At 33.4% G+C, this 18440-nt stretch overlaps 1 protein-coding gene across 5 annotated transcripts in view; it reads left to right on the forward strand.

Annotated features, from left to right (window-relative positions):
* The window catches only part of KCNC2 (potassium voltage-gated channel subfamily C member 2), a 201845-nt gene extending 189762 nt beyond the window's left edge, over positions 1 to 12083 (forward strand). Inside the window, exons 4-6 of one of the 5 annotated variants that reach the window (XM_063446999.1) lie at positions 804 to 959; positions 10086 to 10178; positions 11076 to 11158. In XM_063446999.1, the coding sequence (XP_063303069.1) occupies positions 804 to 959; positions 10086 to 10147 (218 nt within the window). In that variant the 3' untranslated portion in view covers positions 10148 to 10178; positions 11076 to 11158. Of the gene's footprint in view, positions 1 to 803; positions 960 to 7124; positions 7277 to 9257; positions 10912 to 11075 lie in introns of those variants that run through there. The other 4 variants (XM_063446996.1, XM_063446997.1, XM_063446995.1 and 1 more) reach the window with 4 other exon arrangements.
* The last annotated feature ends 6357 nt before the right edge of the window (positions 12084 to 18440 follow it).

An 18440-nucleotide genomic window follows, 5' to 3' on the forward strand; every position in this document is an offset into this window, starting at 1 on the left:
GCTTCCTGTGATTTGTGCACTCTCTGACATATAATTCCCTTTCTTAAATGGACAGTACAAATATGATGAATAAATGGTTGAAATGAAAAATATTTATTTGAGGATATAATTTTAAATTAACTTGACTTCTAAACTTATAGAGCAAGGTTGTCCCATCCACCAAGTATTGAGATATATTTATCACCTTTTATGTATATATATTATTTGTATATTGTATTTTCTGCAATAGTGTATCCTATTGTAACAATGCAATGTTTTGTGGACCCAGGACATACTGGAAAACGAGAGAAACCTAAATGTATCCAGCCTGGTAAAATATTTTATAAATAAATAAATACATTTTAGAAATAAATATATTTCCAAGAAATCCCACTAGTTGGTTGACAAAGAAATAAAGCATTGATCCATAGTTAAGTGACAATTAAGACCAGGCAGCTCTGCTGTATAGCTGGTATAATGTTTCAGATACTTGTCTTGAGCCATTCGACTTTTAAATGACTTGCAGTTTACCCAGATCAAAGGAATCAAACGTTTTAAGGCTCAACATTATTTGTATCTAACTCTCAAAAACTTAAACCCAGCTTTGTATGAGTTTGATAGAGTACATAAACATATACTGGAAGGGTAACTAATGAAGAACACTGTATGATCCTCATACATTGCCTCCTAATTGTGTATAGCTGATATACAACATCATCAAGCTGTTATAGATATATGTATTGCTTAGATGTTTACATTTCCTTTTCGGTGTCTTTTCTTTACGAACGTGGGGATCTGTATGTTGCTCTCCTAAACATTACCAGGTGAAGACAGTTCAGGAAGTGACCAACCACTCTCCCCTGGAGAACGACATCCAATTAGACGTTCTAGCGCTAGAGATAAAAGTCGAAGGGCAGGAACCTGTTTTCTGCTGACCACATCAGATTACGCATGTAGCAGTGATGGAGGGATACGGAAAGGTATGAACTTTTATTTATTTATTTTATCTCACAAAACTACAGGTGAGATTAAATTGTTTTAGTGATTTTTAAATATGTCAGAATGAGGGTAATATTTATCAAGCTAATCAAAAGAATAAGATACCCAAGAGTTTACTTCTTGGGATCTATACACCAGTGTAGACACTCTACTAGTGTCCAAAGGGCTTAACCCTAATAATAATAACACAGGAAAGATTCACCTAATCCACAATAAAGTGGAAAAGGTAAAACCTGGAAAAATGTAATCAGTATCCTGAGGTAAATGAGATCACAGTCTACTCTGCATGCACCAATGCATACACAATTCACATATATCCCCAGTGCAAGTTAAATATACTAGCAGTGTAAGCCTACTCCTCTACCTAGTATAGATAATAGATAATATTTTAAGCATCTGTCTGGATAATGGTTAATATACAAGCTTTATTAATTAGGCTTATTTGTAGCACTTTTGATAACCCTTTGTAGGTAAGTAGTGCACTGGAAAATAAACCAGTGTACCAAAGTAGACAAGGGGTTAAACCATAGTATTAGTGTTAAAAAACAGGGATTAACTGGAGGTTAAACCATAAATATGTCCATATAAAGCAGCAAGTTAATAGTACCGTTGTTAGCCCTTGGTAGGTAAATAGTGGACTGGAAAAGTATACCAGTGTACCCAGGTAGACAAGTGGTTACACCATGGTCTAAGTGTTAAGTAACAGAGATTGACTAAAGGTTAGACCATAGTACTACCCAAGTGAAGCATGAATAAACATAGATTGGATAATAGAGTACTATAGTATATTCAGCTGCAACCTAAAATATATATAATAAATATATATATTACAATGTATAGGAAAGTGATTAAGGAAATAGGTTGAGCATAAGACAGTAAAGTGTAGTAAAGCCTCTCTTCCCGTTAAACTGACTGGATAGGTAGAGGAGTAAAAGAATAAAGGAGTGAAAAATAAAATAAATAAAAAACTAGTCAGAGTGAGGCATGTCTATAAACAAGATAGACATCCTACAGTGCATAGTAATAGGTGCCCTAAACACACTCCAAACAAAATGCCTGACGCGCGTTTCGGTGCAGTACAATGTATGTATTGATGCATGCAGAGAGTGGACTGTGATCCCATTTACCTCAGGATACTGATTACATTTTTCCAGTTTTTACCTCATCCACTTTATTATGGATTAGGTGAATCTTTCCTGTGTTAATATTTATCAAGCTGTATAGTACTTAAAATCTACATACATTTAGTGAGATGAACATTGGAGTCATATGAACAGAACTGGCCTGTATATATCATATATCAAAGAAATCTTGGAAATTATGAATTATGGGAGTCTACTGCATCAAAAATATAGGTACTCTGAAAGTTTGAGTAGCTTAACCCTAAGCTCCTCATCTTAAATCCTCCAAACCCCAACAGTCACTTAACCTTATGCCATCCTAGCTCTACCTACCCTAATGTTATAGGTGCCCTAACTCTTACTTCACCCTATCCATATCCTAACCTCCCCCTTAGTGGCATCATTCTGAACATTGTTGTTAATTGCAATGCAATGCCACTTGGTTCTTTTGAACTCAAAACATTATTGTGTTACAAAGCTGCTTTGTCTTACAAAGTTTTAAATGAGGAAATATCACAGAGCAAAACTATTCTCCATGAAAACCTGTTGCTATAAATTAAAACAAGAATACTTTTATTCCCTGTATATTCCAGTTAAATCAATCTAGTGTGTCAATGTATGAATATATCTGGAATACAGCTGTAAGCTCAATATCACGAAGAAAGGAATGATAAGGGAGGATAACAATAGTATAATTCCTTTGTGATGTTGTGGGAGGTGGGGAGGTGGGGAGGTGAGCAGAGCCTAGAAGACCCAGTTCTGGCCAAAAGGTAAACATTGTTTTTGAAATTTTATTCGGGCTGGGGGTACCTGAAAAAGAATAGCGACAGGGACACTATAACGTTAGGAATACAGATATGTATTCTTCAGTGTTCCTTTAAGACAAGACAGATTTGTATTCCATGATGTTCCTTTAAGCTTTGTTTAACATTATTAGACATGAAGTCCAATAACACCTGGAAGTTTAACATACCTACTTTAACATGTACATAGTTTAACATACCTATTTTAACATGGAGTATGTCATTTAAGTATGGCTATTTTATTCATAATAAATACTATTTCAGTTACTAGGATACATAGTTTGTACAAGATTGAAACACATCAATTATTACCATTTCACAAATTTGCAGTTTGATAAATGTTCCCTTAGATATATATTCACGAATGATTGTATGCTGTTCAATGTATTGTTTAGCTTTACTCTTTATATTCCATTCATTTCCAAAATAAGTTTGCTAATAAGCGGCTTGGCATTGTTTGTAGCAGTCTATCCATTTGCGTCCCATATGTTCATTTATTTCGTTTTTTTTTTTTTTTTTTTTTTATGTCTAACTGTCTTTAAGTGTTTAATCTGCACTTCAGAAATTAAACAAATTATAACAAACAAATTCTAAGAAAAAATATAAATCCCCACTTTACTATGTTACTTAAAATGTATGTTTTGCAAAGTTGAGGTCAAATAACATTATTTAAAATTCTTTTAAATCAGGATTTTTTTTTAATACCCATTAAAAAAAAACTACAGTATATAGATTACTATGTATCAAAAAGATTATTTTATCTGCAATTAAATGGCAATTACCATAGGTAAAAGCTAATTAATGCTTCTATTTGCTTAGGCAAAAGTTCCATATATTAATATAAAAACTGTACATTTGGTTAAACAAAATCACAATGTATAAATCACTATAATTGCTTAAATATATTCCATCTGGTCTTCTATATATTGTGATCGGCTGAGATTACCTCTCACAAATCATAGTACATTAGCTCAGAGAAAGTAATGGGCTTAAACTGACATCAAAAGACATCTAGGAATAGTCTAAAAATTGATACGTCTTCTTTTAATTATTTTAATAAAAAAGAGGACAACTCTGCCTTATTCTTAAAAAACTAGAGGTGAGGTGTGGTAGGTGTCACTTTTTATTATTTAATATATAGAGAGTTAAAATAATTAGCGATAGGTTAATTTAATGTTTGCATCAAGTGACTAGGAAATTTGGGATCTTGGTTACTGTGTATCTTTGGTAGGGTATGTTGGTCTTTCTTGATTGTATTTGTATTCTGTATGGAATTAGGAGGGAATAGTCTTTTAGCAGTTACATATCAGCAATCTTTACCTACTAGTCAGCAATAATTATCTTACGATGACATTCCAGACTATTAGAGCATCCAGTTGTTTTGTACAATGCCATGCTCAGAAATCCACTTAGCACTTTTCATTCAAACAAATCAGTGTCCTCAATTTCCTACTTTCACAGCTTCTTAATATTCAGTGAATGGGAGACACTAAATTGGCCTATTTTCATACGTGTACTCTGCTTTATCTCTTTTTATTTTCCCTAACTTACAATGGCTTTTGGGAACCAAGCATGTCACTCAATTAAAACAAAGAGAGGGAAAGGCGTTAGTGAGATATGTCAGACAATTCTTAGTTAGAAATAATTTCTCTAAAAAATCAACGCACAAAAAAAATGAATTTGCACTGCTATATCTATAGGAATCTCTCCCAACACTCTACACACATCATGAAAATAAACAACCAGGTGTTGTAAGGTGGAACTTCATAACATTCCCTCCAATAAAACCCATAAACTCTGTAGGTTTAATTGATAAAATGATTTCATCATTCGTGTTTTTTTTTTTTTTTTTTAGTAAATATGGGGTTTAACATGATATATTATGCTGCAAAAAATAGCAAAACAAACTAAGGTCATTTTTTTAAAATTAACATTTTAGATTTATTTAAGATTATATGACCTCCACAACACAATTTCAAATGGTTGTAAATACACCCTGAAGTATGTCTTTAATGTCTTAAATAGGGTTTTTGGTGGGTATTAGTCTTTTGAAGCCTTATCACCCATCTCCCTAATGCATCATCTGCTTTTCACACTAAGCCCATGTCAGGAAATACTATGACCCAACATGCAGTGTCTAAGTAAAATACAAGTAAAATAAAATTATATATGGAATATATGTATTACCGAGCTGTAGAGTGGCCAGACTTAACATAAATATAGAATGGTCAGAGACAAACCAAGATCATGGGTACAGATTGAGACAAGTACAAAAGACAGGCATAAAGATCAAGGATTACAGAAAGGAGAATAGTCAAGAACAAGCCAAAGTCTGACTAACCAACATAAAATACAAGATAAATGCACTCTCTGATTACCAGTAAATGGAAACCATGACAGGGCACGGATAAAAATCTAAAATGAGTCTAACTAGCACTAGAATGGCAGGGAATTGCCAGAAATGATCTTGTGATGCCAAAACGTGTGTGCGCGGGCATCGATGATGCAATGAGACACACACGTTCGTGCCAATATTATCATATTTGGAGACATAGCTATAAATGGGCTCTGTATTGCAGCAGACGGCATCTGTCAAATGCAATAGCCCGGGAGCTCTATGGAAGGCGGACCGGATCGCATTCGCTGTGAGGTGAGTCATGTCTGGGACCAAAGCTAGCATTACATTGCTGATCGGTCACGGCCACATGATCGCGCCGATCTGACACTGTGACATCTTGCAAGAAAAAATCGTAGATGAGCATGGAAACTCTGGAAAGCTTTCGAGTAGTAATAGAAGGTGTCCACTAGATGTTTTGCTGCAGCTCTTAGTAGACACTATTGGAAACATTTGAGTTGAAATCAAATGGTTTTATTGGGGCTTTTACTGCAACTCTTGGAAACAGCTCACAGGGAGGTGCACATCCAAAATCCTGATACCTAAATTATTTATATGACAGTCTATCTGAACTAAATGACTGGTTGGGAATAACATTTTATAGTTTTATAGCTATAGTGTTGGCTACCAGTGTAGTATATATTTAAATAAACCATATTAAAATTAGTTGTCTCACAATTATGTTATTTTAGTGAACTACCATAGTATTAACTAGATCGGCTCTTCATTCTTAATTTTTTTTCTAGTGTTTCTAATGATTGTTTTTAAATCTTGTTAATTTGAATTTGGTAGTAAAATTTAAAACATACAGCTTTTGATATTGCTACACCAATTCATTCCCTACTTTAACTTGAAGAAAATAAATTATAATTTTGGCACATATAGAATAGGTTAAAAGCTTGTATGCAACACATGTGACAACCAATGAAATCACACATCAGTGATTCATCAAATTCACTTTAGTCTTAGTTGTGATTTACATTATTTGATGCCTGCCATTAAAATGTAAACCTACAAATCAAACATTCTGTTGCTTATTGTGCAAATAAAAAATGTGACAATTTATAGTATGGCTTCTTTATTATTTTATCTTCCATTAGCTTACCCCCACATATTATTGTGCCTCAGTGCTCAGGTAATTTGAAGAGCCTAGCTACTGTGTTGGGAGTGAGGAGTCTTAGTTAAATTTAAGTGGTGACCTCTGCATGTTTGCATCAGTAACACGGGTAATACGTAATATTATTTTCACTGAAATACCCATTGCAAGTTCGAAAGAGAGACAGTGTAGAATTGTTTGCAACAGAGATAGACATCATGTGACTGTACAATCCCTGATGTCAATTTCTCAATTACAAAAAAATTCTTCTGGATTGTGGAGAATATAGTTACGCTAAATCTAAAGACCTACAGATTACTATAAAAGCTTGGAAGATCTTGACTAATAAATTAATGTCTCAAAACATTAGGGTGGGAAGAAATTTCAAGACCTTGGAATAGTAAAACTAATATAAATGTAAATATAATTCTAGAGGGTACATGGAGAACACAGTTAAAGGGTTACTTCAACCACCATGACCATGTTTGCTTTTTGGAGTTCTCATGGTGGTAGGAGTCTGGATGTCTAGTGTTTCAGCTTGAAATAATACACATCCAGAGTAATATGCACTTGTGTGCTGGAGGCTAGTTGCTCCCATACCACACGTGACTTTGTTCTATTCGTGTGTCTTCTTAAGCCTCCAATGACTACTTAAGCAAATGCTTTTGAAAACAATTAGGTCTATAACAATTTAAAGAATGATGTATGTATAACATATTTTGTCTGTGCAGATTCCCTGGAGGACTGGTATCTCACCACTGGCATTTTAAATACAGTACTTCCATCTCAATTGCTATGAAATCAATTTTCCTTTTGCCGTCTAAGGTCAAATTGGGCAAATGATAGTTATACTCTGGAATTCATGCGGAAAAACAGGAAATTATCTGAGTGATGCATAGCACTTATATATATTTTTACTCTCCTTCCCAATGCTTGAAATATAAGTAAACATAGATTTAATTAAATTGTTAATATGTTTACTATTTTAAATACATGTTCTTGGTAATTCTGTTATATATTTGTGACTGTACATCATCATCACATAAATACAATAATCATATCAACAAATATTCTTCAATAAACTTGCGTTAGGTGAGATAACAAGTTGCAAAATATAAACCAGAATTGAAGAGCAAAAAAGCCTGATCATTTATTTCTATTACAGTTATTTTCCTAAATTTCCCCAGGTGGTTATTAACACCGTGTACCTTTATTAAAAAAAGTTACATGGTCAAACCATATTCCTCAAAACAATTAATCACGAAAAAACTCTTTTTGTATTATTATTGGTATTTATATATCACCAACTTATTCCGCAGCACTTTAGAATATTATAAAAGAGGGGAATTTAACTATAAATTAGAAAATTACAAAATGTTACAGGAACGATAAGTTGATGAGAACCCTGCTCAAACAAGCTTGAAATTATGGTGGAATTTTTGAGAACCTACATTTGCCAAAATTCAATTAGGTTCTACTAACATATATGAACAAATAATTGTATCATTGCAAATAGTTAATAAAAGTTAAGTAATAAAAATAAGTCATAAATTAGTTTGAATGAAAAAAGGAAAAACTTTGATTAATTAGTAATTAAATCGATGGTTCTACAATTTATATGTAAAATACATTAAAAATGATATAATGACATTCTATTGATTAAATCACAATATCTCTGTAGCAGCTCTGAATGAATCACATAACTATTCGGTATCTATATGGTTACTTACTTAAAATTATCTTTTATGGAAACATGTAACTTTTTTTTTCTTTACACAACACCCAGGAAAAAAGCATTAAAGTGTCTAAAGAGGTTAACCATATCTGTTTGAAGGTTCTAAAAAAATACAAAAGGACTTTATAGTCCCCTAAAGAGCTTCAGGAATTATATGTTTAAAGAAAAATTATCAAATTAGAAAAAATAAAATAAAAAGAAATTTGTGTACTTCAGTATAATAATACATCACATATAGGAATTTCTGTGAGATGGTTGCCTAAAATAAAAAAAAAAGACAATGAAAGTATATAAATATATAGAAAATTAAAAAATACAATGTCAACAACATAGTAGGAAATTGCCACTTCCAAGCCATGGTTTCAAATGTTAATAAATCTGTTTGCGCAATTTTCTGATATTTAAAAAAAAAAAAAAATCTAATTTATAGATCATTTGAATGCAAGCTATGTCAGCATACTAAAAAAAATGTGACTACATATGTATCTATATAACTATCTATGGATTTATGTTTATGGTGTTGATTTAAGGTTAAACAGGTTTAAGTTGCTTGATTATGCTTTCAAGACACATACACATTACTACAAGTATTTGCATAACTATATTACCTATTTGTTTTTATCAAATAAAATTCTTATAAAGCTATCATGCAGATTCAAATTGAATTTATAGAAATTAATTGATTATTTACATTGTTTGATCTATTAAGCTTTTTTTCTTTTTCTCATTGACGACTGAGTTCCTGGCTAATCATAATTGCTGATATAAGTCATTAAATGATAGTCCTAATAATAAAAGTTTCATTTTTTTTATTTTATGTTTGTTTTAGCCTATAATTTAACATGACATCTTGTTTCAGCTGACACAATTTACCATGTTTAAATATTTTCTAAAAAACAAATACATAAAAAGATACCCCCATATTATTATTACTCTTGCCCATAAGTTTCAATTTTATTTTGCCAAATTTGACTTCCACATTTGAGGTTTGGTATTTAAATAAATTGTGTCAGCTCTTCATTGTAGGCCTTGTTTGATAAGATCATAATTGATTGCATTTCATTTTACTGTTTGTCTTTGTCTTTTTCTTGCTCAATTCAACTGATGTCTGTGCATTGTTTCGTAAAAGGATATGAGAAATCTCGAAGTTTAAACAACATAGCTGGCTTGGCTGGCAATGCTCTGAGGCTGTCTCCCGTTACATCACCTTACAGCTCACCTTGTCCTCTGAGACGTTCCCGATCTCCCATCCCATCTATCTTGTAGAACAGACTTCATCATCTGGAGAAATATAATTATCTTGTGTACTGTTTACTACTAATGGAACTAATTAATTGTAGCATTAACTTTAGGAACTTTTAATCAGACAGTACAAATACTTCATTATCTAAAATGGAGATGCCACTTTGTCAGCAGATGATTTCTTAATCTTTAAACTTATTTGACATAAGGAGTTTCTGCATAACTACTAATTGACCGTTTTTCTGTGGCAATAATAAAAAAAATAAAAATAAAAAAAAAATTGTGGAATAATCGGCCAGTATCTTTAATAATTATATATTTTCAGGGACATACAGTTATACCAATGTGCTTCCAAATGATAACCAACACTTCATTGAACGTTCATTTCTTGTGAGTTTCTGATCCATTCTGAAGATGTCTGGGATCCTGTGTTTACCGCTCGCAGTGTAACAGATCAGACCATTTGCTTGGGCCATTCTGTCTACAAATCATATCAACGCAATGTCGCAGATTACTGGGGCTGCCAAATAGCCTTGAATATACGCTTGGCATCGTATCACTCGCTAATCAGTTGTTTGCCAGTAGGTTTTTTTTTGTTTGTTTGTTTTCTTTCCTTATTTCAGTTGACATTTTTAGATTACTTTTGATATATTTTTTATACTGTACTAAAAATCTTGTAATAGAGTTCCGAATGTCTCTGGTTGTTTGCACACAGATAACTGCAAAGAGGTTGTCATTACTGGTTACACGCAAGCAGAGGCCAGATCTCTTTCATAATGGCTTGGGAAGGCACAATACATTTGAAAAGGTAAATGCCATCCAGGCTCACAATTCTAAACTAGCAGATATATTTTTTTTACACCAGGGTTCTTCAACATTTTCATAGGCAAAATTCGAAGAAATAACAAAGTCAAATAAAAACTAAAATACTAATTTATTTTTTAATCCAAATAAAAGGGCCATGCTTCTTTGTATAGAGGGATTTTTTGACCAGCCTTAAACATCTGAATTTAAAAATGTTGCATATTTTTATCCAGCATTTTTTTTTAACTTTTGTGTCATATATGTTCATGTTAAATTGTCTATTCAGTTGTTAAGATGTTTCATTCACCTTTTTTCAAACTGTGCCAGTGCACAGTAAATATCAGACTCCATTCTTTATTTTGTGTTTTGCTGTGTTTCATGTGCTTTAAGTATGGTTGATGAATTATGTAGAATCAAAACATTATCACCTGGATGTTACAACAGGTCTAAGAGTAATCTATGCCGACTTCAGCAGTGATGGATTTAACTCAGCTACCAGCAATCTGCATTATACTTGAAGTTCTATGACTGATCAGGAACAAATATATACAATATAACAGCAGACATGATGTTTTGGGCTGGTGATTAATAAAAAGGCTCAAAAATCCTATATACTAACCTTGAGATTGTTGAATAATCCCTGATTGTCTTTCGTCTGTTTATATTATCATCTATTTAGCACTGATAACTTATAAAGTCTTTGCAATTTAACTTTTACTGAACTATCCTAAATTAAAAGAAAGCATGAATTGCATGGCAGATTTAATAATGAAAATATATATATATATATATTTCTGATATTTACTAATATACACGTGAATATATTACATTCTAAATATAAAAGGAAAAGTTTTAAACAAGGGATTAATATCATATTTGGTGCTGCTGTTATTAACTACAGTGTTATACGGAATATATCATGGATTTGTGACTGCTGAAAAAGGGACAATGGAATTTAGCCATAACAAGGACTATACTGGAAAGACACTACTGCTGGTGAATGGGCCCTAATTTTAAGTCTTTCTCATGCTGCAAGGTAGTGAATGAGATTCGATGTCAAGCATAATCTGCAGTGCAACAATCATAGACTGAAGTGGTATCAGAGATGGTTATGAAAAATCAGTGCTGGTAAATTACCTGTAAATAAATGTGAGCATGACACATTTGAAAATTTCATCTCTTTTGGGGATATGTTTGATTGTACGGTTATTATCAATTACTGTGCGTGTCTAATAATCCCATGTATTTTGGGTAACATCACTGTCCCTGTAGTACCATATAGTGTGCTGCAGATTGTATTGAAACAAACCACCTTCATATAGCATAACCTGTTTATGCAGATATTATTTATTTAATTTTTAGTTACACGTTCATCCCTGCGGGTTATTCCCAACACTTCTAGTGATGTCATGTTTACTAAGTGGTGCTATTTTAACAAAACATTTGTGACTTTGGTAGGCATAGTGAAGCCATTAGCATCTGAGTATTCTGATTCTGGAATCTCTCTTCTATGTAATACCACCACTTAGTACAAATTTAGCCATGTGTTGTAAGCCATGAGCTATGTGTATCGTTCTGAGATGTAGCATTGTAAAACATAATAATTTAAGTAAATGTTAAAGCGTTACTGCAGACAAATTGTACGTTGTTTGCAAATCCTCATTTCTTCACTCATGTTTGTTAAAGATGAAACATGAAAGTATTACTATGATCAATACAAATGACGGTGGCAAAACCTATTGTTAGTTTGTAATTAATGGCATTGGTTTCTCACTAGAACAGAATCCAGCATAATAAATATTTGTTGTAAGATATTATGTATTTTACTTTTGCCAAGGAGAGCTTTGTTTTTATTTGCATTGTGTTATAATAATGTGAACTGATATTGGTCTTTGTCAATGATAATGTACATTTCAGATCATAAAATAAAATATTTTTTTCTTTACTTAATAAATTGTTCGTCGTAATGTTCTGTTATTTATCAGGCTATGAACAATATATGGTACCCTGTTTCATAATATTTTCAATATCTAATCTGAACTTGTGTTACACTCTTTCATGACCAAATTGAATAGCTCAAGCAAGCACAAAACAGGAACTGGAAAGTGTTTTCTTACAACACACAAACTGTGCATTACCCAAAAAAGAAATATTTAGTCAAAATGACATATTTTGACTGTATTTTCACTGTTGCTCAGAATGATTTCTGTGTGGTAGGAACTGTGTGACATATGCAATATTAACACAGGACTCAAGGGACTTACAAAATGCAATCACACAATATTTTGCTGCAAATTAAAAAGGGTTTTTCAAACACTTTACTTAAATGTACCATAATATAGACTGTATCAAAAAGAAAAGCTGTGAAAATGTGTTTTCACATATTGCAATTGTACCGAATCAATATAACCCTATATTTCAGTGAATTGAAGGGAAGGGCAAGTCTAAAGCCCAGTAATATAAGATGTAGAATTAGAGGATCATGTGCAAAGAAAATTGCTCTCTGAAAATGCACAATATTTATATGAATATGATCTTCTCTATTCATGTATTAGTGGCACTCAAATTTCCTGTTGGATATAAATATTCGTTAAAAATTAGTTTTTAACCATCCTTGTTGTGTTCACGGAGGAAACATGCAAGAAAACATCATTTATTAATATAATCTAATTTTAATTATTGAACAAACTGTTATGTTGGTATATCTTACCGTAAAATGCATCTCAAAAACTCCAATCCCAACAATGACATAACCTAGTTGAACCTGGACTGATGAGATTAGAGCACAATAACACTGTTCTTTTTGGCAAATCCATATTTTCTTATTGATTATAATGAATAACCCCCAAACAAATTGAATTATGGAAAAAATAAATTAGAACTAAATACAGCTGGGTGCAATTACAGTCTTTTACAATATATAGCATTATGTTTTCCCATCTCCTCTGACCAAAGTTTGTGTTCTCACCAAAGAGTAGCCTCATGCAATCTCTGCAGAGCTTAAAGTATTACTCCAAGCATCACAACAACTACAGCTGACTGTAGTGGTTATGATTCCAAGAGAACCCTGGCCTGGTTTTGTAATGATTTACCCCCTGATCTTCCCCCTGACTGAGGATGAGATTCCAGCTTCTGCAGAGCCGGAGGAGGAAGGTGATGCATTTGCCATTCATTGGCTGAGTGATCTCATCCAATGAATGGCTTGCTGTGCAAAAGTTTTCCCATAATTGAAATTAGTCAGCCAAGAACATTTGTTCTGGACTGGCTGATGGCATCCTATGATGCTGCTGGAGATGGAAAGGAGTTAAACTCAGCATGTGCAGTGTTTCACTTACCCACTAAAGTGGTCGTGGTAGTAACACTTTTATAGTAGGAATTGTGCTCTTATTAATGTCATGTTCCTTTTTAGCTCTACCATCTTCCCACATTAGTGGAACGTCTCTATCTTTTGTTATTATCATTATATCTTCTTTAATGTTAAGTTGGATGTTCTTTTCAAATGTGAACTACCTCTATATGTTAATGACATTCTTGCCCTTTTAAAGTAGTTTTCCCCCTTTGATGATTTCTACTATAATGGTTACATAATAATTAACTCAATACAAATATTTGCCTATAAAACAGAAGGAAAAAAAAACACAAAAATTTCATCACAACAGAATGTTATTCCTGCATAGATGGCCCATTAATAATAATTACACTTTATTTAAAAAGTGCAAGCACTTTTTAGCCAAGGGAAGATTCCTCAGTGCTGCCCATAGGTACAATTGGTACAAGTAAAAAAAAGTACAATGCATCAAGAGACATTACAAAATTTAAAATTTAAGAAACAAATACTTAAGGAGATTAGGAATCTACTCCTGGGGGAACTTACAATCTAGATGAATAGAAGTAAGAAGGAACAGGAGGTCTGTACTGCAAAGGTAATGTTTATATAGAGTGAGATGAGGGCATGTAGTGGGTAAGTGGAATGTGTTAGTTACTAATTTGTGAAGTAGGCTTCTCTGAACAAACTTGTCTCTAGGGAGCAAAGAAAACTAGACTAGAGGACAGTTTGACTCTGCATGGAAGTGTGTTCCAGAGGGTTGGTGCTGCATGAGAGAAGTCCTGCAGAATAGCATTGGAAAAGGTGATAATTGAAGATGCAAGGACCTTGTCATTGTTAGCTTGTTAGGAGGTGGGTTGGAGTGTGTTTTTTAATTAGTGAGGACAGTTAGTTGGGATTGCTGTTAGTAAGGGCTTTTTAGATAAGGGTGAGAATTTTGAATCTAATTCTGCTGTGAATGGGGAACCAGTGAAGGGACACACAGAGAGTTGCTGCAGATTCAGAGGGGGGAGCATCAAGGAGTTGAAGGACAGGAAGTGGGGTAGGCAGTCATAAACTAGTATTTCCAGGAGTTTCAATGTTAGTGGAGGCAGTGATATGGTGCAATAGTTTGCAGGAGAATCAGAGCCAAGGGAAGATTTATTGAGTATGAGAGTGACCTTTGCATGTTTGAAAGAGAATGAAAATCAACCAGTAGAAATAGGTTGAAGATGTACTCAAGAGCAGGAGTGAGGGTGGAAGTCAGAGAAAGTACTCAATGTGAACGGATATGGCCAAGCAGGCAGTTAGTGAGTGTGATTTTTATATTTGTTATGAAAAAAAATAAGAAACTTTTTTTTCACTTTTGAGAAAGCTGTAAGCGAAAAATGCCAAGTGGAGATTAAGGATTGCCTACAAGGACTGGTTTTATTTATAGTTCTTTTTACTATATAGTTCACTTTTAAATAGTTGTATTTATTCTGTTTATTAATAAAGATTCTGTTTTAATACCCAGTCACTCTTTAGCTCCTTATACTCTCACCATCACTCTGCTGTTCCTGATCTACATATATCCCTAGGTGGGGATTGTTCCACCTAAAGCTCCATACACTAGAGCAGGTCATTGCTCTAGCAAATGTAAGTAGGTCAAATATTATTTACTTATCCTACTTTTACATTCGTACTGTACCATTGGTATACATCCTTATTTTTTCATATGATGAATCGCACTACCTTGGGAATCTGATACCAGCAAAAAGAAATCCTTAGACGGGGATTGTTCCATCCAGGCTCCTAAAATAGAGCTTTTCAAGCTCTGGAAAACGTGAGTGCCCCTTTGGAATATATCTTTATAACCATATTATTCATAACATACTGCACTATCATTGTACTTTTATTTCCCTTTTTTTAAGAGTAAGACACATAATTGCGAAATCTGCTGCTACCTGTGTACGTATGATTTTATTATAATAATTCTTAGCGCTGTCCACCTAATTTACTTGCATGTATTAGCAAAAACAAGGAAGTGAAACAAATGCTATGGTGTGACCTTTTAATGTAAGCAATAGAGTAGTAATAGAGTAATTACTTTGTTGCAGTTAATAGTCATATTAATGTTATAATTATGATTGTATAATTAATTACTAGTGTTTTTATTATTAATTTGTGATTAGCACAGTCTGTTATAATTAGCAAGTGACCTATCATTTGAATGACACTGAAATGAACATCTGTTTTACTAGATTTTTAAAATTATGATTGTGATTTCATTACCACAATTGATGACTAATTAACATTAACTCTCAGAAGGTATAATAAATTAAATCTGTCCACTACATTGAGTAGCACAAATAAATCTACAAATAACAATGTTCTCCATTATTTGTTTTAATATTTTAATGAGTAAGAGCTTTTATCTTATTTGTATAAACTAATGCTTTCAAGGTGCCGACTCACCTTCATTGTCTAGGGCAGGGATAGGCAACCTTCGGCACTCGAGATGTTTTGGACTACACCTCCCATAGTGCTTTGCCATCATTATGGGTGTAAAAGCATTATGGGGGATGTAGTTCACAACATCTGGAGTGCCAAAGGTTGTCTATCCCTGGTCTAGGGGGTAGTATTTCAGATTAAGGTTATAGAAATGATAGACAAGGCATGTTTGTTCTGTGCAGATGGTGGCTTTATTTCTGTAGAACAGCAAAGCAGGCTGCTTCACCAGGTCACATACAGCAGGTAATGTCACTTGATGGATGCCATTCAATGTAACAGAATGTAAGAGAGCTTGAACATATTTATACAATGGATCAACAACACTTGAAATGACTTGAAACAAAAGTAACTTGTTCAGTTAGGTTGAATCTAGGCTGAAACCTAAAACAATGCACACAACTATGTTGTAACTGACATATACCTTATAACAATGTATGGTATTACATTGTAAATGAACCAAACCTTGTTCATAACTTGTTTAGTTATTTTGTAGCTAGGCCTTACTAAGCTACAACAATGTAGCATAAAACAATAGATATCCTCTCCTAAATAGGACAGTCACTTAGGCAAGTTTTACTACAATCTCACACAATCATATCATCATTGCAATAGCATTTTCACTTATGGCCCTGAGATGTCTACTATTGTCACTTGTGCAATATCCACATATGTACTAAAGAAGTCAAGCAATTATTTATTTTTTATTGTAAATTTTTCGTTCACAATTGAATGTAGCAATAAGATTAGCAATTGTTATCATAATCATACATCGTTTTAAGAAATACATCTTTTTTATTAAACTTTTATGATCAATACATATATTTAAAGATAATTTGCCTTCCTTCCATTTTTCAATATATAATTTGTAAACAATATTGTAAACATATAATTTTCATAAAAATAAATAAGTAAGTAAATAAGGAAAAAGAAGACATAAGAAAAAGAAAAGGGGGAAGGTGAGAGAGTAATCATATACCTTTGTTTATCAAGACCATATTATAATTTTTATTTTATTCAATACTGTACTTCAAATGAAAGTAGTAAGTGGTTTTAATGTTAAAATATATAATGCGGAGGATAAGGGACATCCCTGTCTGGAGCCGTTGGTTATATTAACATTGGTGATGCAAAACCATTATTAATGACCTTCACTACTTGGTTGCTATATAATGCCTTGACTGCCCTAATAAAGTTTGGTGGAAATTTAAATTTGTCTAATATTGCAAAAAGGAAGGGCCTCATGCAATTATTTTACCATTTCAATAAACAACATGAAGAGCCTATCCTTACTATCATAATTTTTAGGAGTAAAATAAATTGGTTAATTTCCTCTGTTCTTGTTTGGATTTATTAAATTAATCATAAGGATTGTATTTTTTTTCCGATATCATCCAGCCCATAAATATTGCCGGATTACGGCATTAGGATCATACATTTATTAAGCCAGAAAGAGCAACCTGAATATTGAAAATCTCAACAACAGACAAGCCAGTGAACTGTGTTATAGTTAATATTTATTAGATTCCAGCTTACATAGTTTACATTTAATAAAATTAGTCTTGGATTTTGTTTATCTTTGTCAAATAGCATTTTTTTGGAATGCATTTGTTTTCATTCTGTTTTTAAAAGTGATCGTGTACTTGTTGATTCTAGAATTTTTTTGGCTAACTAATTAATGTATAACCATGTGATGGTCTATGCCATCATATAGTGCAGGGTTTTAACACCTATTGATGGCATAGACTGCAATGCATTAAAGTACTAGCAGGGTAACATCCATGCTGGTACTAAGGAGCCCCAAGTATCATTGGATGCCTGAGGATCCCCTCTGTCAGCTTGAGCTGCATTTAGTGGCCTAAGACTGGCAGACAAGTGATGTGCAGCAGTTAAAGTTAGGGCTGCACATATACCTTTAAATCCACCATTCTGGGTGTGCCTTTCAGCTTAAAACAGAGAGCCCCTAGTATTTTTTTTCAGAATCTGAGAGTTCCCTCTGTCAACTGGAGCCACAATAAATGCACATGTCCCTTTAAAGCCCTTTAAATTGCAGCAGCTGAGTGTGATTCTGAGGCTGCCCCCATGATGAAGGGGATCTGACAAGACTCTGGTGAAGTCTCCCTGCATGTTCTTCTGTATAGTGACCAGTGCTGATCTTTGCCAGCTGCCCAGCACAGATCACAATTGACGAAGCTTCCACATGAGAGGGAGATCTTCCTTTCATGCTGCAATCAGACAGTATAGAGTGCTTACAGAGTGCTCTGCATTGTATTAGCTTGGAAATCTCTCTTCTGATATCAGCACTGATGTCAGCAGAGATAATCCCTCTAAAGTGGGATTAGGGTGTGTGATTAAGGGGTGGATTAGGGGCAGGATTAAAGGTGAGATTATAGGTAGGATTAAGAGATGGATTATGGGTAGGAGTATGGGTAGAATTAGTGGTTGATTAGGGGTTGAATTAGGGATAAGATT

Source organism: Pelobates fuscus, chromosome 3 (assembly GCF_036172605.1).
Source record: "Pelobates fuscus isolate aPelFus1 chromosome 3, aPelFus1.pri, whole genome shotgun sequence".
Lineage (NCBI taxonomy): Eukaryota > Metazoa > Chordata > Amphibia > Anura > Pelobatidae > Pelobates > Pelobates fuscus.